The sequence below is a fragment of the Nerophis ophidion genome, linkage group LG06 (assembly GCF_033978795.1).
Source record: "Nerophis ophidion isolate RoL-2023_Sa linkage group LG06, RoL_Noph_v1.0, whole genome shotgun sequence".
NCBI lineage: Eukaryota > Metazoa > Chordata > Actinopteri > Syngnathiformes > Syngnathidae > Nerophis > Nerophis ophidion.
Window position 1 is genome coordinate 52,708,998 of NC_084616.1, and position 15,700 is coordinate 52,724,697.

A 15,700-nucleotide genomic window follows, 5' to 3' on the forward strand; every position below is an offset into this window, starting at 1 on the left:
CTGCGATTGGTGACTGTGGAGACAAGTACAAGTGGCTGCAACATCTTCTGCAAGTGAGCCTGAATAAACAAAACAAACCTATACTATTTTTACTTTCTTGTTAAATCTGCCATAAAGGTAGCTGAATTTGGGGCATAAGTATGTACGGAGAGACTTTTCCAGGGTGTACCTTGCCTTCCGCCAAAATGCAGATAGGCTCCAGTTCCACAGCAACATTGAGAGGGAAAACGGTAGAAAAAGTTGGATGGAAGTAGTGTTTGAGGTTTAATTTGGCCAGCAGAGGACTCTGCTGCTTTGCAAAGTCTTGTCTCAAAGATTAAGAATTACCTAGCTGCAAAAAAATGTTCTGCGCTATGAAATTTATAAAAAGCAACACTTGTAAAATAAAAAAATCTGAAACATAGTTGTGTACAGTAACAGTACACTCTGATCCTCCCACTGTAGATTAACCCCGCCGCTTATTACTGAAATTGTGGCCCAAATAGACCTTGTTGAGAAAATGGACAAATTCTGAGTGCAACATGTGCACATCTGCTACGGATTCTTACTCTCAAGTGAGTAATACTTAGTCCAGTCAGGTATGTGTGTAACAAAAGAGAGCTTGTGGATCACAAAATGTATTTAATGTTTTAGTGAAATTGGAAAATCAAGTTCACGTGAACATTCATAGTAATTACCATAACATATATCCTGCTATTTCTTTCCTTTGATAACAGAGGTTGTTTTTTTTTACCAAGAAAACAAATTTGGCATTTGGAAATTCTAGGATTACACAAGTTGAAGTGAATTCTGTAAGGCAGATGCGGGGATTTTGTTTTCCAGCTGTAAAACTATTACAATCTGTAATAAAAGGTAATTCATCATATGAAATGGTATCGACAGTTGTCTTCTGTTTTCAAGGAAATTTCTGTAATATTATAAGTTTGCACACAGACAAAAACCCATACACACAAAAAGGCACACAGAGTGAGAATGCAAACCAGACTTGTTTGCTCAATCAAACTCTCAGTTCACTCTTGAAACAGGTGTAAACATGACAAAGTGTAAACAGAATCCAGTCATACACCGGATACCGCACACAGTCCTCTCTTTGGCTATCTCTTGCCATGGTCAAAGTGACAGAAAAGTTTCAAACGGCACAAAGGAGGTGAAAAAAAATACTAAATTTCCGCTCTTGGTCAGTGGTCATGATTTTCTCCATTTATGTTAGTGGTGGTACCGCTGGTCTTACTGGGATGTTTACTGTTGTTGGAATGAATGTCATCGTCTGAGCTGCTCTCGATGTCACTGCGATCGTCTTTTTCCACCTGGAATACAGCACAACTCAATCAGAAGAGAAAAAAAAAATGTTCCTTTCATTACTTTATGTTCCTTATTTATGTTTTGAGTGTATCCTCAAACCACAAAGTAGGGCTGGGCGATAAATCGATGTACTCGATATATCTATGGTTTGTCTGTGTGATATAGAAAATGAATATATCCTGATATTCGAGTATACGTTCTCACGCAGTAGCTTTGGGCTGCTGGCATTACACTACAGGCTCTTCCCACTCTTTTTTTTGTCTCTCCTTCTCACAGACAGTAAGCGCACCTTCTTACATGCGGCACATACGTATACGCCCTTGCGGAGCAGAGAGGTAGCAGCATGGGTAACGTTAGCTGTGGTACGAGTGGTAATACAAGAGAAAGAAGGTGCGAATCTGGAAACAAACGAAGGAAGAATGAATTCCCAAGGAAAACAGTAGTGGGTCCATCGTCTGATGGTGGTTTGGCTTCAAGTGGGAATATGTCGAACAGACGACCGTAATTTGTCAAGTGTGGTGCTAAAGCGTTGCTATCAAAAGTAGCATTATTGCTAATATGTAGCATCATTTGAGCCTTCCTGGTAAGGTCTATACAGGTGTACTGGAGACGAGGCTACGCCGGATAGTCGAACCTCGGATTCAAAAGGAACCGTGTGGTTTTCGTCCTGGTCGTGGAACTGTGGACCAGCTCTATACTCTCGGCAAGGTCCTTGAGGGTGCATGGGGGTTTGCCCAACCAGTCTACATGTGCTTTGTGGACTTGGAGAAGGCAATCGACCGTGTTCCCCGGGAAGTCCTGTGGGGAGTGCTCAGAGTATGGGGTATTGGACTATCTGATTGTGGCAGTCTGCTCCCTGTAGGATCAGTGTCAGAGCTTGGTCGGACACGTTTCCAGTGAGGGTTGGACTCCACCAAGGCTGCCCTTTGTCACCGATTCTGTTCATAACTTTTATGGACAGAATTTCTAGGCGCAGTCAAGGCGTTGAAGGGTTCCACTTTGGTGGCCGTGGGAATAGGGCTCTGCTTTTTGCAGATGATGTGGTCCTGATGGTTTCATCTGGCCGGGATCTTCAGCTATCACTGGATCGGTTCGCAGCAGAGTGTGAAGCGACCGGAATGAGAATCAGCACCTCCAAGTCCGAGTCCATGGTTCTCACCCAGAAAAGGGTGGAGTGCCATCTCTGGGTTGGGGAGGAGACCCTGCCCCAAGTGGAGGAGTTTAAGTACCTCGGAGTCTTGTTCACGATTAAGGGAAGAGTGGATCGTGTAATTGACAGGCGGATCGGTGCGGCGTCTTCAGGAATGCGGACGCTGTATCGATCCATTGTGGTGAAGAAGGAGCTGAGCCGGAAGGAAAAGCTCTCAATTTACCGGTCAATCTACGTTCCCACCCTCACCTACGGTCATGAGCTTTCGGTCATGACCGAAAGGATAAGATCACGGGTACAAGCAGCCGAAATGAGTTTCCTCTGCCGTGTGGCGGGGCTCTCCCTTAGAGATAGGGTGAGAAGCTCTGCCTTCCAGGAGGAGCTCAAAGTAAAGGCGCTGCTCCTCCACATCGAGAGGAACCAGATGATGTGGTTCAGGCATCTGGTCAGGATGCCACCCGAACGCCTCCCGAGGGAGGTGTTTAGGGCACGTCCAACCGGAAGGAGGCCACGGGGAAGACCCAGGACACGTTGGGAAGACTATGTCTCCCAGCTGGCCTGGGAACGCCTCGGGATCCCCTGGGAAGAGCTGTATGAAGTGGCTGGAGAAAGGAAGGTCTGGGCTTCCCTGCTTAGGCTGGTGCCCCCGCGACCCGACCTCGGATAAGCGGAAGAAGATGGATGGATTTGAAAAGTCACCTACTAGAGAATGAAGAGTGCTTACTCCACAGGTCAACATCTCCATTTGGTGCCACACGCCCACACCATCAAAATCCTTAGGCAAACATTTCCAGATTGACAGCGTATGAAAAAAATAGTCAACAACAAAAGGATATAATGTCCGCAGGAACCTACCACATAGCGAAGGACGAACACTATTTGATTTCCTATTACGCAGCTCATTTTTATTGACACTTATTGAAATATCTTGTGTTACATTAGGCAAAAACCACCTCATCTGGCTCCTCTCGATGTGGAGGAGCAGCGGCTTTACTTTGAGCTCCTCACCCTATTTCTAAGGGAGAGCTCCGCGATCCGGCGCAGGACAATTATTTCTGCCGCTTATACCCGTAATCCTGTCCTTTCGGTCATTAGCCAAAGCTCATGACCATAGGTGAGGATAGGAACGTAGATCGACCGGTAAACTGAGAGCTTTTTCTTCCGGCTCAGCTCCTTATTTACCACAACGGATCGATACAGCGTCCGCATTCCTGAGGATGCCGCACCGATCCCGCCTGTCGATCTCACGATCCACTCTTCCCTCATTCGTGAACAAGACTCGGAGGTACTTGAACTCCTCCACTTGGGGCAGGGTGTCCTTCCCAACCCGGAGATGGTACTCCACCCTTTTCCAGGCGAGAACCATGGACTCGGACTTGGAGGTGCTCATTCTCATCCAAGTCGCTTCACACTTGGCTGCGAACCGATCCAGTCAGAGCTGAAGATCCTGGCACGATGAAGTCATCAGGACCACATCATCTGCAAAAAGCAGAAACCTAATCCTGTAACCAACAAACTGGATCCCCTCAATGGCTAGACTGCGCCTAGAAATTATGTCCATAAAAGTTATGAACAGAATCGGGGACAGAGGGCAGCCTTGGTGGAGTCCAACCCTCACTGGAAACGTGTCCGACTTATTGCCGGCAATGCGGACCAAGCTCTAACACTGATCGTACAGGGAGAGGACAGCCACAATAAGACATTCCGATACCCCATACTCTCAGAGCACTCTCCACAGGACTTCCCGAGGGACACGGTCGAATGCCTTCTCCAAGTCCACAAAGCACATGTAGACTGGTTGGGCAAACTCCCATGCACCCACAAGGACCCTGTCGAGAGTATAGAGCTGGTCCACAGTTCCACGACCAGGACGAAAACCACACTGTTCCTCCTGAATCCGAGGTTCGACTATCTGGCGTAGCCTCACCTCCGGTACACCTGAATAAACCTTACCGGGAAGGCTGAGAAGTGTGATCCCACGATAGTTGGAACACACCCTCCGATTCCCCTTCTTAAAGAGAGGAACCCCCACCACCCTGGTCTACCAATCCAGAGGCACCACCCCCGATGTCCACGCGATGCTGCAGAGTCTTGTCAACAAAGACAGCCCCACAGCATCCAGAGCCTTATGGAACTCATCTAACTGCGGGGAATTGCCACCGAGGAGCTTTTTAACTACCTCAGCAACCTCAGACCCAGAAATAGGAGAGCCCACCACAGAGTCCCCAGGCACCGCTTCCTCATAGGAAGACGTGTTGGTGGGATTGAGGAGGTCTTCGAAATATTCCCTCTACCGATCCACAACATCCGCAGTCGAAGACAGAAGAACACTATCCACACCATACACGGTATTGACAGTGAACTGCTTCCCCTTCCTGAGGCGGCGGGTGGTGGTCCAGAATCGCTTCAAAGACCTCCAGAAGTCGTTTTCCATGGCTTCCCCGAACTCCTCCCATGTCCAAGTTTTTGCCTCCGTGACCGCTGAAGCCGCACTCCGCTTGGTTTGTCGGTACCTGTCCACTGCGTCCGAAGTCCTACGAGTGAAAAGAACCCGATAGGACTCTTTCTTCAGCATGACGGCATCCCTGACTGCCGGTGTCCACCAACGGGTTCTAGGATTACCACCACGACAGGCACCAACTACCTTGCGGCCACAGCTGCAATCAGCCGCTTCGACAATAGAGGTGCGGAACATGGTCCAGTTGGACTCAATGTCCCGCACCTCCCTCTTGACATGTTCAAAGTTCTTCCGGAGGTGGAAATTGAAACTCTCTCTGACAGGAGACTCTGCTAGACATTCCCAGAAGACCCTCACAATGCGTTTGGGCCTACCAGGTCTGTCCAGCATCCTCCCCAACCATCGCAGCCAACTCCCCACCAGGTGGTGATCGGTAGAAAGCTCTGCCCCTCTTTTCACCCAAGTGTCCAAAACATGAGGCCGCAAATCCGATGACACAACTACAAAGTCGATCATGGAACTGCAGCCTAGGGTGTCCTGATGCAAAGTGCACATACAGACACCCTTATGTTTGAACATGGTGTTTGTTATGAAAAATCTGTGACGGGAACAAAAGTCCAATAACAAAACACCACTCGGGTTCAGATCCGGATGGTCATTCTTCCCAATCACGCCTCTCCAGGTTTCACTGTCGTTGCCAACATGAGCGTTGAAGTTCCCTAGTAGGACAAGGGAATCACCCGAGGGACCACTTTCCAGCACTCCCTCAAGTGTATCCAAAAAGGGTGGGTATTCTGAACTGCTGTTAGGTGCATAAGCACAAACAACATCAGCACCCGTCCCCCCACACGAAGGCGGAGGGAAGCTCCCCTCTCGTCTACTGGGTTGAACTCCAACGTGCAGGCTTTGAGCCAGGGGGGAAACAAGAATTGCTACCCCAGCCCGTCGCCTCTCACTGCGTGCAACGACAGTGTGGAAGAGAGTCCCGCCCCTCTCGAGAGAACTGGTTCCAGAGCCCTAGATGTGCGTCGAAGTGAGTCTGACTATATCCAGCCGGAACTTCTCCACCTCGCGCACTAGCTCAGGCTCCTTCCCCCCCAGCGAGGTGACATTCCACATCCCAAGAGCTAGCTTATGTAGCCGAGGATTGGACAGCCAAGTTCCCTGCCTTCGGCTGCCACCCAGCTCACAACGCACCCGACCTCTATGGCCCCTCCCATGAGTGGTGAGCCCATTGGAGGGGGGACCCACTTTGCCTCTTCGGGCTGTGTCCGGTCGGGCCATATGGGGACAGGCTCGGCCACCAGGCGCTCGCCATCGTGCCCCACCTCCAGGCCTGGCTCCAGAGGGGGGCCCCGGTGACCCGCGTCCGGGCGAGGGAAATCTGATTCTCGGTGGGTTAATTTACATCAAAGTCTTCGAGCTGCTCTTTGTCTGATCCCTCACCTAGGACCTGTTTGTCTTGGGAGACCCTACTAGGGGGCATAAAGCTCCCTTACAACACAGCTTCTAGGATCATTGGGACACGCAAACTTCTCTACCACGATAAGGTGGCAGCTCAATAACTGCTTAATAACTGTTTATTAAATACAGTTTTGGTCAATTGACTTAGTTGTGATTTCCTTCTCTCCATGAAAGTTTAAAATGAGCATATATTAATGCAGTATAAATAAGAATGTTTTAATGGAGACACATAGAATCATCATACTGGTGTGAATATATGTATCAAGTGTTAATTCAAGGCTAAGGCAAAATATCGTGATATATATCGTGTATCGTGATATGGCCTAAAAATATTGAAATATTAAAAAAAGGCCATATCGCCCAGCCCTACCACAAGTAGATATGTAAGCAATATAACATCCCATTAGTCAAAGAAGTGGTGTACATTTTGTCACAATAGGCCCTTTTCCACCGCAGGAATCTCTATAGGAACGTCCCCATTTTATAGGGTAAATAATACCCCACGTTTCCACCAAAAACTACCTTGGCTGATTTAGTTCTTGTTTAATACTATTAAAACCTTCTATACAAATAAGAGAAAAAAAGAACAAAAATAATTTTTGAATTGCATGAACCTTTGTGTGGCATCTGTGTTCTGTACAATGCTGAATATTGCAGTGTTTTTCAACCTTTTCTAAGCCAAGGAACATTTTCTTCATCGAAAAAATCTCGAGGCACACAACCAGCAGAAATCCTTAAAAAAATGAAACTCAGCCGCCGATATTAACAATAAAAAGTTGTTTTCGCAATCGTTGGATATGAATTCAAATCATAACCAACCATGCATGACTATAGTTCCTGTCTCAAAGTAGGTGTACTGTCACGACCTGTCACATCACGCTGTGACTTATTTTGAGGTTTTCCTGTGTTTAGTGTTTAGTTCTTGTCTTGCGCTCCTATTTCAGTGGCTTTTCCTGTTTTGTTGGTATTTTCCTGTAGCAGTTTTCATGTCTTTTTTAAGCGCTATTTCCCCGCACCCGCATTGTTTCAGCAATCAAGACTATTTAAGTTGTCGCTGTCTTTCTTTGTGTGGACATTGTTGATAGTCATGTCATGTATGGATGTACTTTGTGGATGCCGTCTGCTCTACGTGCTGTAAGTCTTTGCTGTCGTCCAGCATTTTGTTTTTTTTTACGTTGCAGTAAGTTCAGTTTTAGTTTAAATTTGCATAGCTTCAACGCCTTTTCTTAGCGGCACTTGCCTTTCGTCTACTTTTGGTTTAAGCATTAGATACCATTTTAGCTTCACATTGCCTCCCGCTGTCACCTGCATATTGTGATCACGACAAACCATGTTTCCAACATCTACAAAGCAATTAGCTACCTGCTGTCACCTACTGATATGGAAGAGTATTACATGGTTAGTCTGCCGAGCTCTAGACAGTACAGACACTCAACAACAGCATATTATTTGCGGATTACAATTACTGGTTTGCAAAAAAAATATTTTTAACCCAATTAGGTGAAATTACATATTCTCCCACGGCACACCAGACTGTATCTCATGGCACACTAGTGTGCCACTTCACAGTGGTTGAAAAACACTGGACTATTGGAACTATCTATTCATAATTTACTGTGGGGACGACTTTCTAACTCTTGGTAACTGTGGACAAAAGCCTAGCTGACTATTTATGTAAAACCTGGTATACTTTGTTTTTAAATCTTGTTGTTTTTTATGTTATTGCTTTGTATTCTTTTTACTTACACTTTTGTAAAAGAAATGACCAATATGGTCTATTTACTTACATGGTATCAGTGCAGACATATACTGTACCACTCATCCATACCTCATCAACTTGATTTATATACTCTATCCTGAACTGTGTAATGCTGTGGAAACACAAGCAACACAGGTCAACAAGAACTGAAAGTTCCTAAGCTTTTGGTGGAAAAAGGCCTTATGACATGTAATTTGACACAAATAAACTTTAATTACTCTCATAGTCTTTGTCTCATATCGTCCTTATATCATTAACTGGTTGGTTTTTTTAATTGTTCTTCCAGAGGTGGGAAAATGCAAAGATTATAGAACAACAACAAATATCCAACCAGCTGAAGCCTATACCAGCAAACTTTAGACGAAAGGCAAACAAACCCTGGTTTTGTCGACAGCTAATCACTGGGCACATTATGAGACAGACAACCATTCACACAGATTGTGAACTGAACCGACGCTGACTGCACAGAAGTCAGCCAAGTGAACAACCAATGGATATCAGTGAATCTTTCCCATCATATTTCTAAAAATACTGAGAATCCTTAATGCAACGTACCTTTCCCTTAAAAATAGCTTTAATTGCAATCCGTGCAATGAGGTAGAACCAGATGATATGAAGAGTCTGTAAGATCAGAAGTAACCCATTAAACAGCCACCAGGACTGGTATGGGCCTGAAATCTCCCAGCTCTCAATCAAAACGCTGTGAATAATCCTGCAACAAATACAGACATGCATACATCAAGTAAAATTTGCGCAAAAAAACAATGGAATGGGGAAAAAAAATGTTCTTTGTCTCACCAGAAAGGAAAGATAACGAGCCGGGCAATGAAAAAGCTGATGCTGAACACAACAAACAGGCCGTCACAGAGCCGCTGGTATTTGGCATAGTTGGCCAGCTTAGCTGCCTGTAAAAAGTTTTAAAAAGTGATAAGGCATACACCAAGGTCTCTGCAGGTTTCAACATGTCACATTTAAGACTTTTTTAAGACCATGTTGAAAATTTAAGACCATTTCACATCCATACGGACAAAAAATACAACAAAGTAAAATCAGAGGTCCAGAATGAATTTTAAGTATATTTATTTATTCACTGCTCTTTCACATTGGAAAACAAAATGGTTAAACTAACTAAATACACCAAGAGCTTCTCTAGTGTAAACTAATTGAAAGAAGTATTAGCAAAAATCGTAACAGCCAATTTTCAGATTGCCATACAGTAGATTGCCATTTTGTTGCAAAAGGTGCTATGTGCTTCATATCAAGTGTTTTCATGTGACATTGACATCAGCAATGGTAGAGGAAAGCACAACAATATATTGTCTGTGAAAGGAACAGTTAGTATCTCTGCAAAAGCTAAATGGTTAACTTTGGTAATGTTTTTTTCGGCTGTCAGAATTGAGCAAACCGATAAAAACATCTACAGTATTACTGTAGCTGCACAAAGTTGTGAAAAACAGAGTGTGCAGACAGAGCGATTGTCTAAAAAGAAAGAGGGCAATTATGGCTTGCAAGCCTCAAACAGAATTTGTAAATGTGAATAATGTGGATAACATTCAAACGTGCTCAGCTCAATGTGTATCTGGTGTGTATGGATACATTTTACCTGTTTTTTTTTTACTTTTTTGGAAACATATTGCTAATACACAAAGATTAGTTTTTATTTAGGCATGACGAGATGACATTCGCAAATCTCCATTGCTTTCCTCACCCCACAATAAGATGAGTGTAAACACCGCTTTTAACATCGGTTGCTGTATAAATTTAGAGAAAAGATTAGTAGACAGTAGAAGCTGACCTGAAATTATTGGAACACATAATGTAAATAATATAAAAGAATTTTGTTTTTTTTTAATAGTTTTACAGCCGAGTACACTACTACCATAGAGAAATTAGCGTGTGCTTACTGTATGTAATAGTAGGATTTCACTCAAATTGATCTCCTTCGGAAATTCGCACCAATTAACCCACATAACACTCCTTTGGGGGGTTACGTTTATCTTTGTAAAGTTATGCAAGTGTTTGTGCAGTTTCAGCATATTTTGACACAGACTTATCCAGGATTTTTGACTTTTACATTATCATTCCATTCACTTTCACCGCCATGTTTTCAAACACTTCCCTCCTCGATTGCTGCACATCTGGGTACTAAACACTTTATACGTTTCCATCCACCGGGTTCAACCATGCATTAAATTGATCGTTGAGGAGACACAAATCGTTGAACTTTTACTTACCCATCTTATGCAAGTAATATGGCTTTGCTGTGGGCTTTTGTTAGGTTTCCTCTGCTGCTATGCTCACTAAGCTGTCAACACAGAGCTGCGCGCACACAGCAATATCTGGTGGTGTTTGGGCAGCTCTGTTAGTTACGCTGTGTAATTACGTTATAGAGTCCTCAAAAATCTAAACATTTCAAAGAGAGATTGAAGTTTATGCATATTTTAAATAAAAATAACGTCAATAGATTTTTACGACCTTTCAAAATCATATTTAAGAACTTTTTATGAGATTTTAGGAGAATTTTAGACATTTTAAGGCCTTAACTTCAAATGATTGAATTTAAGACTTTTTATTTTATTTACTATTTATGACCCCGCGGATACCCTGATACACACTCCGGTAAAACAGAATTCTAAGTACAAAGGTTGAAATATCTAAAAACTATAAATCAAGTTGTTGTATAAAAGGTGCAAAAAAACACCATAAACTGTACATCTCATGTGGAGTAGTACTCACAACTACAGACAGGTACTGAACTCAGTAGATAAATAGGCATCGATTGTTTTCCGTGTGTACTACAGAATATCGATTCCCGTAAAATCAAACGGTAGCATTTTTTGATATCGTTGCCACGTCATGTCCTATTGCAGACTTAACAGTGGCTCAAGCACTTGACAAATAAACTCAAGCAGCCCTATTTGCATATTCAGCCAAACACTTCTAGGTAATGTTACAATTTTCCATGCCAACAAAGCAAGTATGCCTGGGATAGAAAACACTCAAGAGTAAAGTAAGGTGCCACTTTTACAAAATGCGCTAGCTTGACGCTAATTTACATTTACATGCTACTGATTGGCATTAGCATTTTTACATGCCGATTTAAACAGCTTCAATTTTGGTAATGAAAACTACAACTAAGATGCACATTACAGTCAAACAGCTGGTGTGTAATAAATACTTACAATATTAACACTTCTTAGTGCTCAACATAAGACTAGACTGTCAAGTTCAGCTTTATGGCAAAGGCTATTTTCTGACTAGACAACACACTGTAGCCTACACACTTCTGCCCTCTAATGTCTTGGAATTGGAATGCAAAGTCTACCATATACATCCATCCATCAATTTTTCTACCGCTTGTTCCTTACAATAATTGTAAATGTAATAGGAAAACAAGACATAACAATTACAAATGCAGTTATCAAAATCAGCTCATATTTAAATATTACATAAATAGATTTGATTATCAAACAATTTATTAATCAACACACACAAAAGTACTGAAAATTGGTACCGCTTAGCACCAGTATCGACTTCCAGGTACCGGAAATGTGTACCGTATCTGTTTAAAAGGTAAAATGTATCCCTAATCACTATGCGCCTGTCAACAGTTCATAGAATAAATAGAAGTTTCTCACTCGTACAACTGATAATGTTTATCTCATTTGTCAAAATGGATTGTGTTCGACCTTTGACAGTTCAATGTAGCTAAGACAGACCAGTTTATGATTGTATTTAAAAGGAAAACTGCACTATTCTTGTAGTATTGCTTATCATCCACGATCCCTATGCGAGACTAGAACACACGTATGTCCCTGTTCTGTGTGATTAAATTCATGAAAAATTGCCAGTAGGAGGGGGCTAACAATGCAGGTAATGTGGATACAAACAATTTCTCCTAAAAATTCCTCTAAAAAACATCCAAAAACCTCCAGGCAAATTCAGTATTTTGGTCATTTAAGCATTACAATAACTTTTTTTCCTGGGCACATTGATTTCTCAGAGCACATACCAAGAAATGCTACATCCGTCAACAGCAAAGACAGTACTTTCCATGTTTGCTACTACTAATGGCAGACTTTGTATAAACCTTGGAGTTATCATGTACCACTACTGCTAAACATTACAAATAAGAACATAAAACTGACATACAACGCCAACTGATGGGATGGTTTTGTCTTTCAGCACACTACTTGTGCTTTACTTGAGCTAGTAAATTCCGCATAATCCTCACAGTAAGGGAGTGGGGGAAAAAAGTGAATGTTGTGATGAGTTTTTTTAAATTCATATACAGTCCAAAAAATATGACACGTATATGTTATAACTATTGATGTTACTACATTACATATATACCTATATCATGTATATTAAACCTTAATGGAGGTTTTTTATGTTTTTTTCAGGGCTTTATAGGCAGAGTAGAGCAACTCCAATTAGATCCATTGTAAGCAGACTTTTGATCGCATTTATTTAATTTTTAGAATTATTTTTTTTAAATCTGTCGTCTTGTGATGATGAATGATAGGCAAAATTCCCCCCCAAAAGAGCAGTTGCCCTTTAAGGAGACAAACTTAAACAGCTTTATGGAACAAGTGTTAATGGGAAACCATAAAACATTATTTGTTTACCTCGAGGAAGATGTCTGATGCATCATGCACACACATGACCAAAGTCCCAACTCTTAGCATGTTGTTGGCGTAGGAAAAGGTGATGAGGACAATGGTGGCCAGGTGGTGCACAAGCATGATGAAGAAATCCTGATATGAATGAAGCAGCGAGAGGAGAGACAAAAGGTGGCTCTGTTGGTATCATGTTAAGTTACGACCACACGTAAGGATGGTAAACAATTCATGAAGCCCAATTCAAGTCTCTGTCACAAGTGTGCGTTACAGAACACACTTCTTCAGAGCCAATGACAAGTGGATGTGAAGCTATTTGTAACTTGTATTTATCTTTGTGGCAGTGCACCTTTTCATTGTGAAACCAGTTTTACCAGCCTTGATTAGCCTTCAGGCAATTCTCATACCCAAAGACAATAAAATATTTTAAGGTGAGCAATTTTCAGTATTGATGTTGACTCACCTTACGTTTAATATCCGTGAACTGGGTAAACATCAGAGACCAATAGAAAGCCAGCTCAGCCACATAGTGGTTGAATTGTTGAGGACTCTGATGCTATGGGATGACAACAAAACCACATTTAACATAAGCATTACCAAGTAGAAAACAACCCAATTGACTGAAAGATATACAAGTTATCTACCTGAAAGGGATAGTTGTCCCAGCACAGTCTTGTGTTCCATGTCCAGGGTGACTAACAAAAATATTAAGCAATGTTTAATCACCTAAGCATACAGGGCACTTGATAGCAATTTTGTTCTGCAAGTTCGCTCAACTCACCACCCATAAATGGTGAACAGCATAAGTAAAAATTCCCAAGTAAAACGTGAGGCGCCACCTAAGTAACAAAAATGAAATAAATAAAAATGCATGCATGTATTCCAGTATGGATGGTTACACATAGGATTTACAAAACCCACATGCTCTCACAGAACTTTGTCTGGAGACTCGGCTTGTCTTGGTTGCGGCGGACACGAAACCATCTTTGTATCTTCCGTACATCCCAGTCCAGCTGCTTGGAAAGTCCATCCAGTTGCTTTGCTTCTGGACTCTAGTGAGGGGTATCGGTAGACAGGAAATACCTGATTTTGATTGTTTCCAAAACTTGCAAATCACCTAAATTCCAGCAGGCAGGCCCAAGATATGATCATATCATTATGCCCTGAGTGGCGTAACACAAAGGGACATATAACAGACAACCTGGAAAACGTGGGACAAATTATATACCGTTTTGGACTGATACACTCTCTCCAGGACAGCATTGGACTGGGCTTGACGATGCACTCCCGCCTGAATCTGAAGGATGTGGGCACAGGGTTTGGCCACTAGCCTGTATACACACAGATGGAGGCAAAAAAATGAAAGATTGGGGGCAGGGACGTAAAAATCATGTAGTTAAGTCAGGCATTCCAACAAGGCAAGAGTAAGAGAGGAGGTAACTATGTTGCACATGCAGGAATAGATTATCTTTTAACCAAGTCATTGAGACAAGCTGTTGAGCTTTGCCCACAAAGCTGTGTTAAACGTATTTGTGTCGGTGTATGTTAGTGGTAGAACATATCAGCTGCATTTCAGGGAGACACAGGAAAGAAGAAATCCCCAGGAATGTAACACCTCATCCAAACAGAGCGTGATGACCTGTCATGTGAGCATGTAAGAGACTCGAGGGTCTCCAGAGACTACAATGTTAAATAGTGTCACAAGAAAAATCTTAATTTGACCAGTTTCCTCCAGCATTTTTAAACCCACCCTGTTTATCTTAAATAGTTTTCCCCAACATGGGAAAAGATGGTTTTGAAAGAAGGACAGTCTCAGTTAGGGCCAGACCATATGCTGGGGGCTTCCGTTTGAGTAAAGCATGCAAGTAAACTTAGCAAAAAGAATAATGTGCAATCAAAAACATGTTTGGAGACTTAACACTCTGAGGGGGGAGTTTTACCCCCACTCCCGACCAAAATAATAGAGTAATAAAACAGATCTGTGATGCCTAAAACCATGTGACTGACACATTGCTCAATTGCAGTTTGCGTTGATAAAGTTGAAGTATAGTGACTCAGTGTCCAAACATAGACATGTGATATAACTCCCCGTGTGCTCAAGTGTGTAAGGATCACATTTTAAAACCCTTTTAGCGGCCAGTGTTGCGTTCAATGAACAATATATGCCCCAAGACAAAATGAAAACTCTTGTTTACCTTTCGAATAGGAGCCGGAGCACGAAAACTACAACCGCGAGCGGCAGGGCGTAAAGTATATCTCCCACTCGAGGGTATTCCACGCCAGGTGGCGGATGCTCCAGTTCCGCCCAGGAAGCATTTTCTGGAAGCCAAAATCTCTCGCTCCAAAACCAGGCTAAGAACGAGGAAGTCATTTGGGGGTAGCGAAGCGGACACCAGTTGTAAGCTAGTAAGGTAGTGTATGAAAGTCGTATGAGTTACGCTCCCACCTCCTTCCTTCCTCCTTTAAGGCTTCCACACTAGCGCTAAGAAGGCATTACCGCCGCTAAACTCATGCGAGTAAACTGCTCAAGGCGCTAGCTCGGTAAGTAAAGGCAACACCCACCGCAAACTTTCAATGACGTTCCTGGCTTATGTCGCCCCAAAGAGCGGCCGCCCACAAGTCAAGTGGGCCCAGGAAGCCGCCGCCCAGCTAACTCCCAGCGCCTGGCTTAATTACCTGCAGCTAGCTGGCGCTAATATGCTGACATCCTTTGCCAACGCAGCCATATTTTCAAGTGACCCGCAGGTAAGTTACAAACCACGTTTCCATATGAGTTGGGAAATGGTGTTAGATGTAAATATAAACAGAATACAATGATTTGCAAATCATTTTCAACCCATATTCAATTGAATGCACTACAAAGACAAAATATTTGATGTTCAAACTCATAAACTTGTTATTTTTTTGCAAATAACAATTAACTTAGAATTTCAGAGCTGCAACACGTG

The 15,700-nt window shown here is 42.9% G+C and overlaps 3 protein-coding genes across 3 annotated transcripts in view; 2 read left to right on the forward strand and 1 right to left on the reverse strand.

Moving 5' to 3' along the window:
* Positions 1-601: 601 nt before the first annotated feature.
* Positions 602-15,391, reverse strand: LOC133554915 (ceramide synthase 5-like). The gene is made up of 10 exons (XM_061904191.1): positions 14,948-15,391; positions 13,981-14,083; positions 13,674-13,804; positions 13,534-13,591; positions 13,397-13,447; positions 13,216-13,308; positions 12,762-12,890; positions 8,932-9,038; positions 8,689-8,845; positions 602-1,307 (listed from the first exon to the last, which is right to left on the reverse strand). Exons 1-10 carry the CDS (start codon positions 15,121-15,123, stop codon positions 1,179-1,181), a joined length of 1,134 nt encoding a protein of 377 aa, XP_061760175.1. The 5' UTR covers positions 15,124-15,391; the 3' UTR covers positions 602-1,178.
* slmapb (sarcolemma associated protein b) overlaps positions 15,032-15,700 on the forward strand; it is a 37,063-nt gene continuing 36,394 nt past the window's right edge. The window contains exon 1 of the mRNA XM_061904188.1: positions 15,032-15,163. The gene's annotated coding sequence lies outside the window, so the exon portion shown is untranslated. The remainder of the gene's footprint in view (positions 15,164-15,700) is intronic.
* Positions 15,153-15,700, forward strand: part of abhd6b (abhydrolase domain containing 6, acylglycerol lipase b) — a 57,456-nt gene continuing 56,908 nt past the window's right edge. Inside the window, exons 1-2 of the mRNA XM_061904192.1 lie at positions 15,153-15,293; positions 15,357-15,497. The gene's annotated coding sequence lies outside the window, so the exon portion shown is untranslated. The remainder of the gene's footprint in view (positions 15,294-15,356; positions 15,498-15,700) is intronic.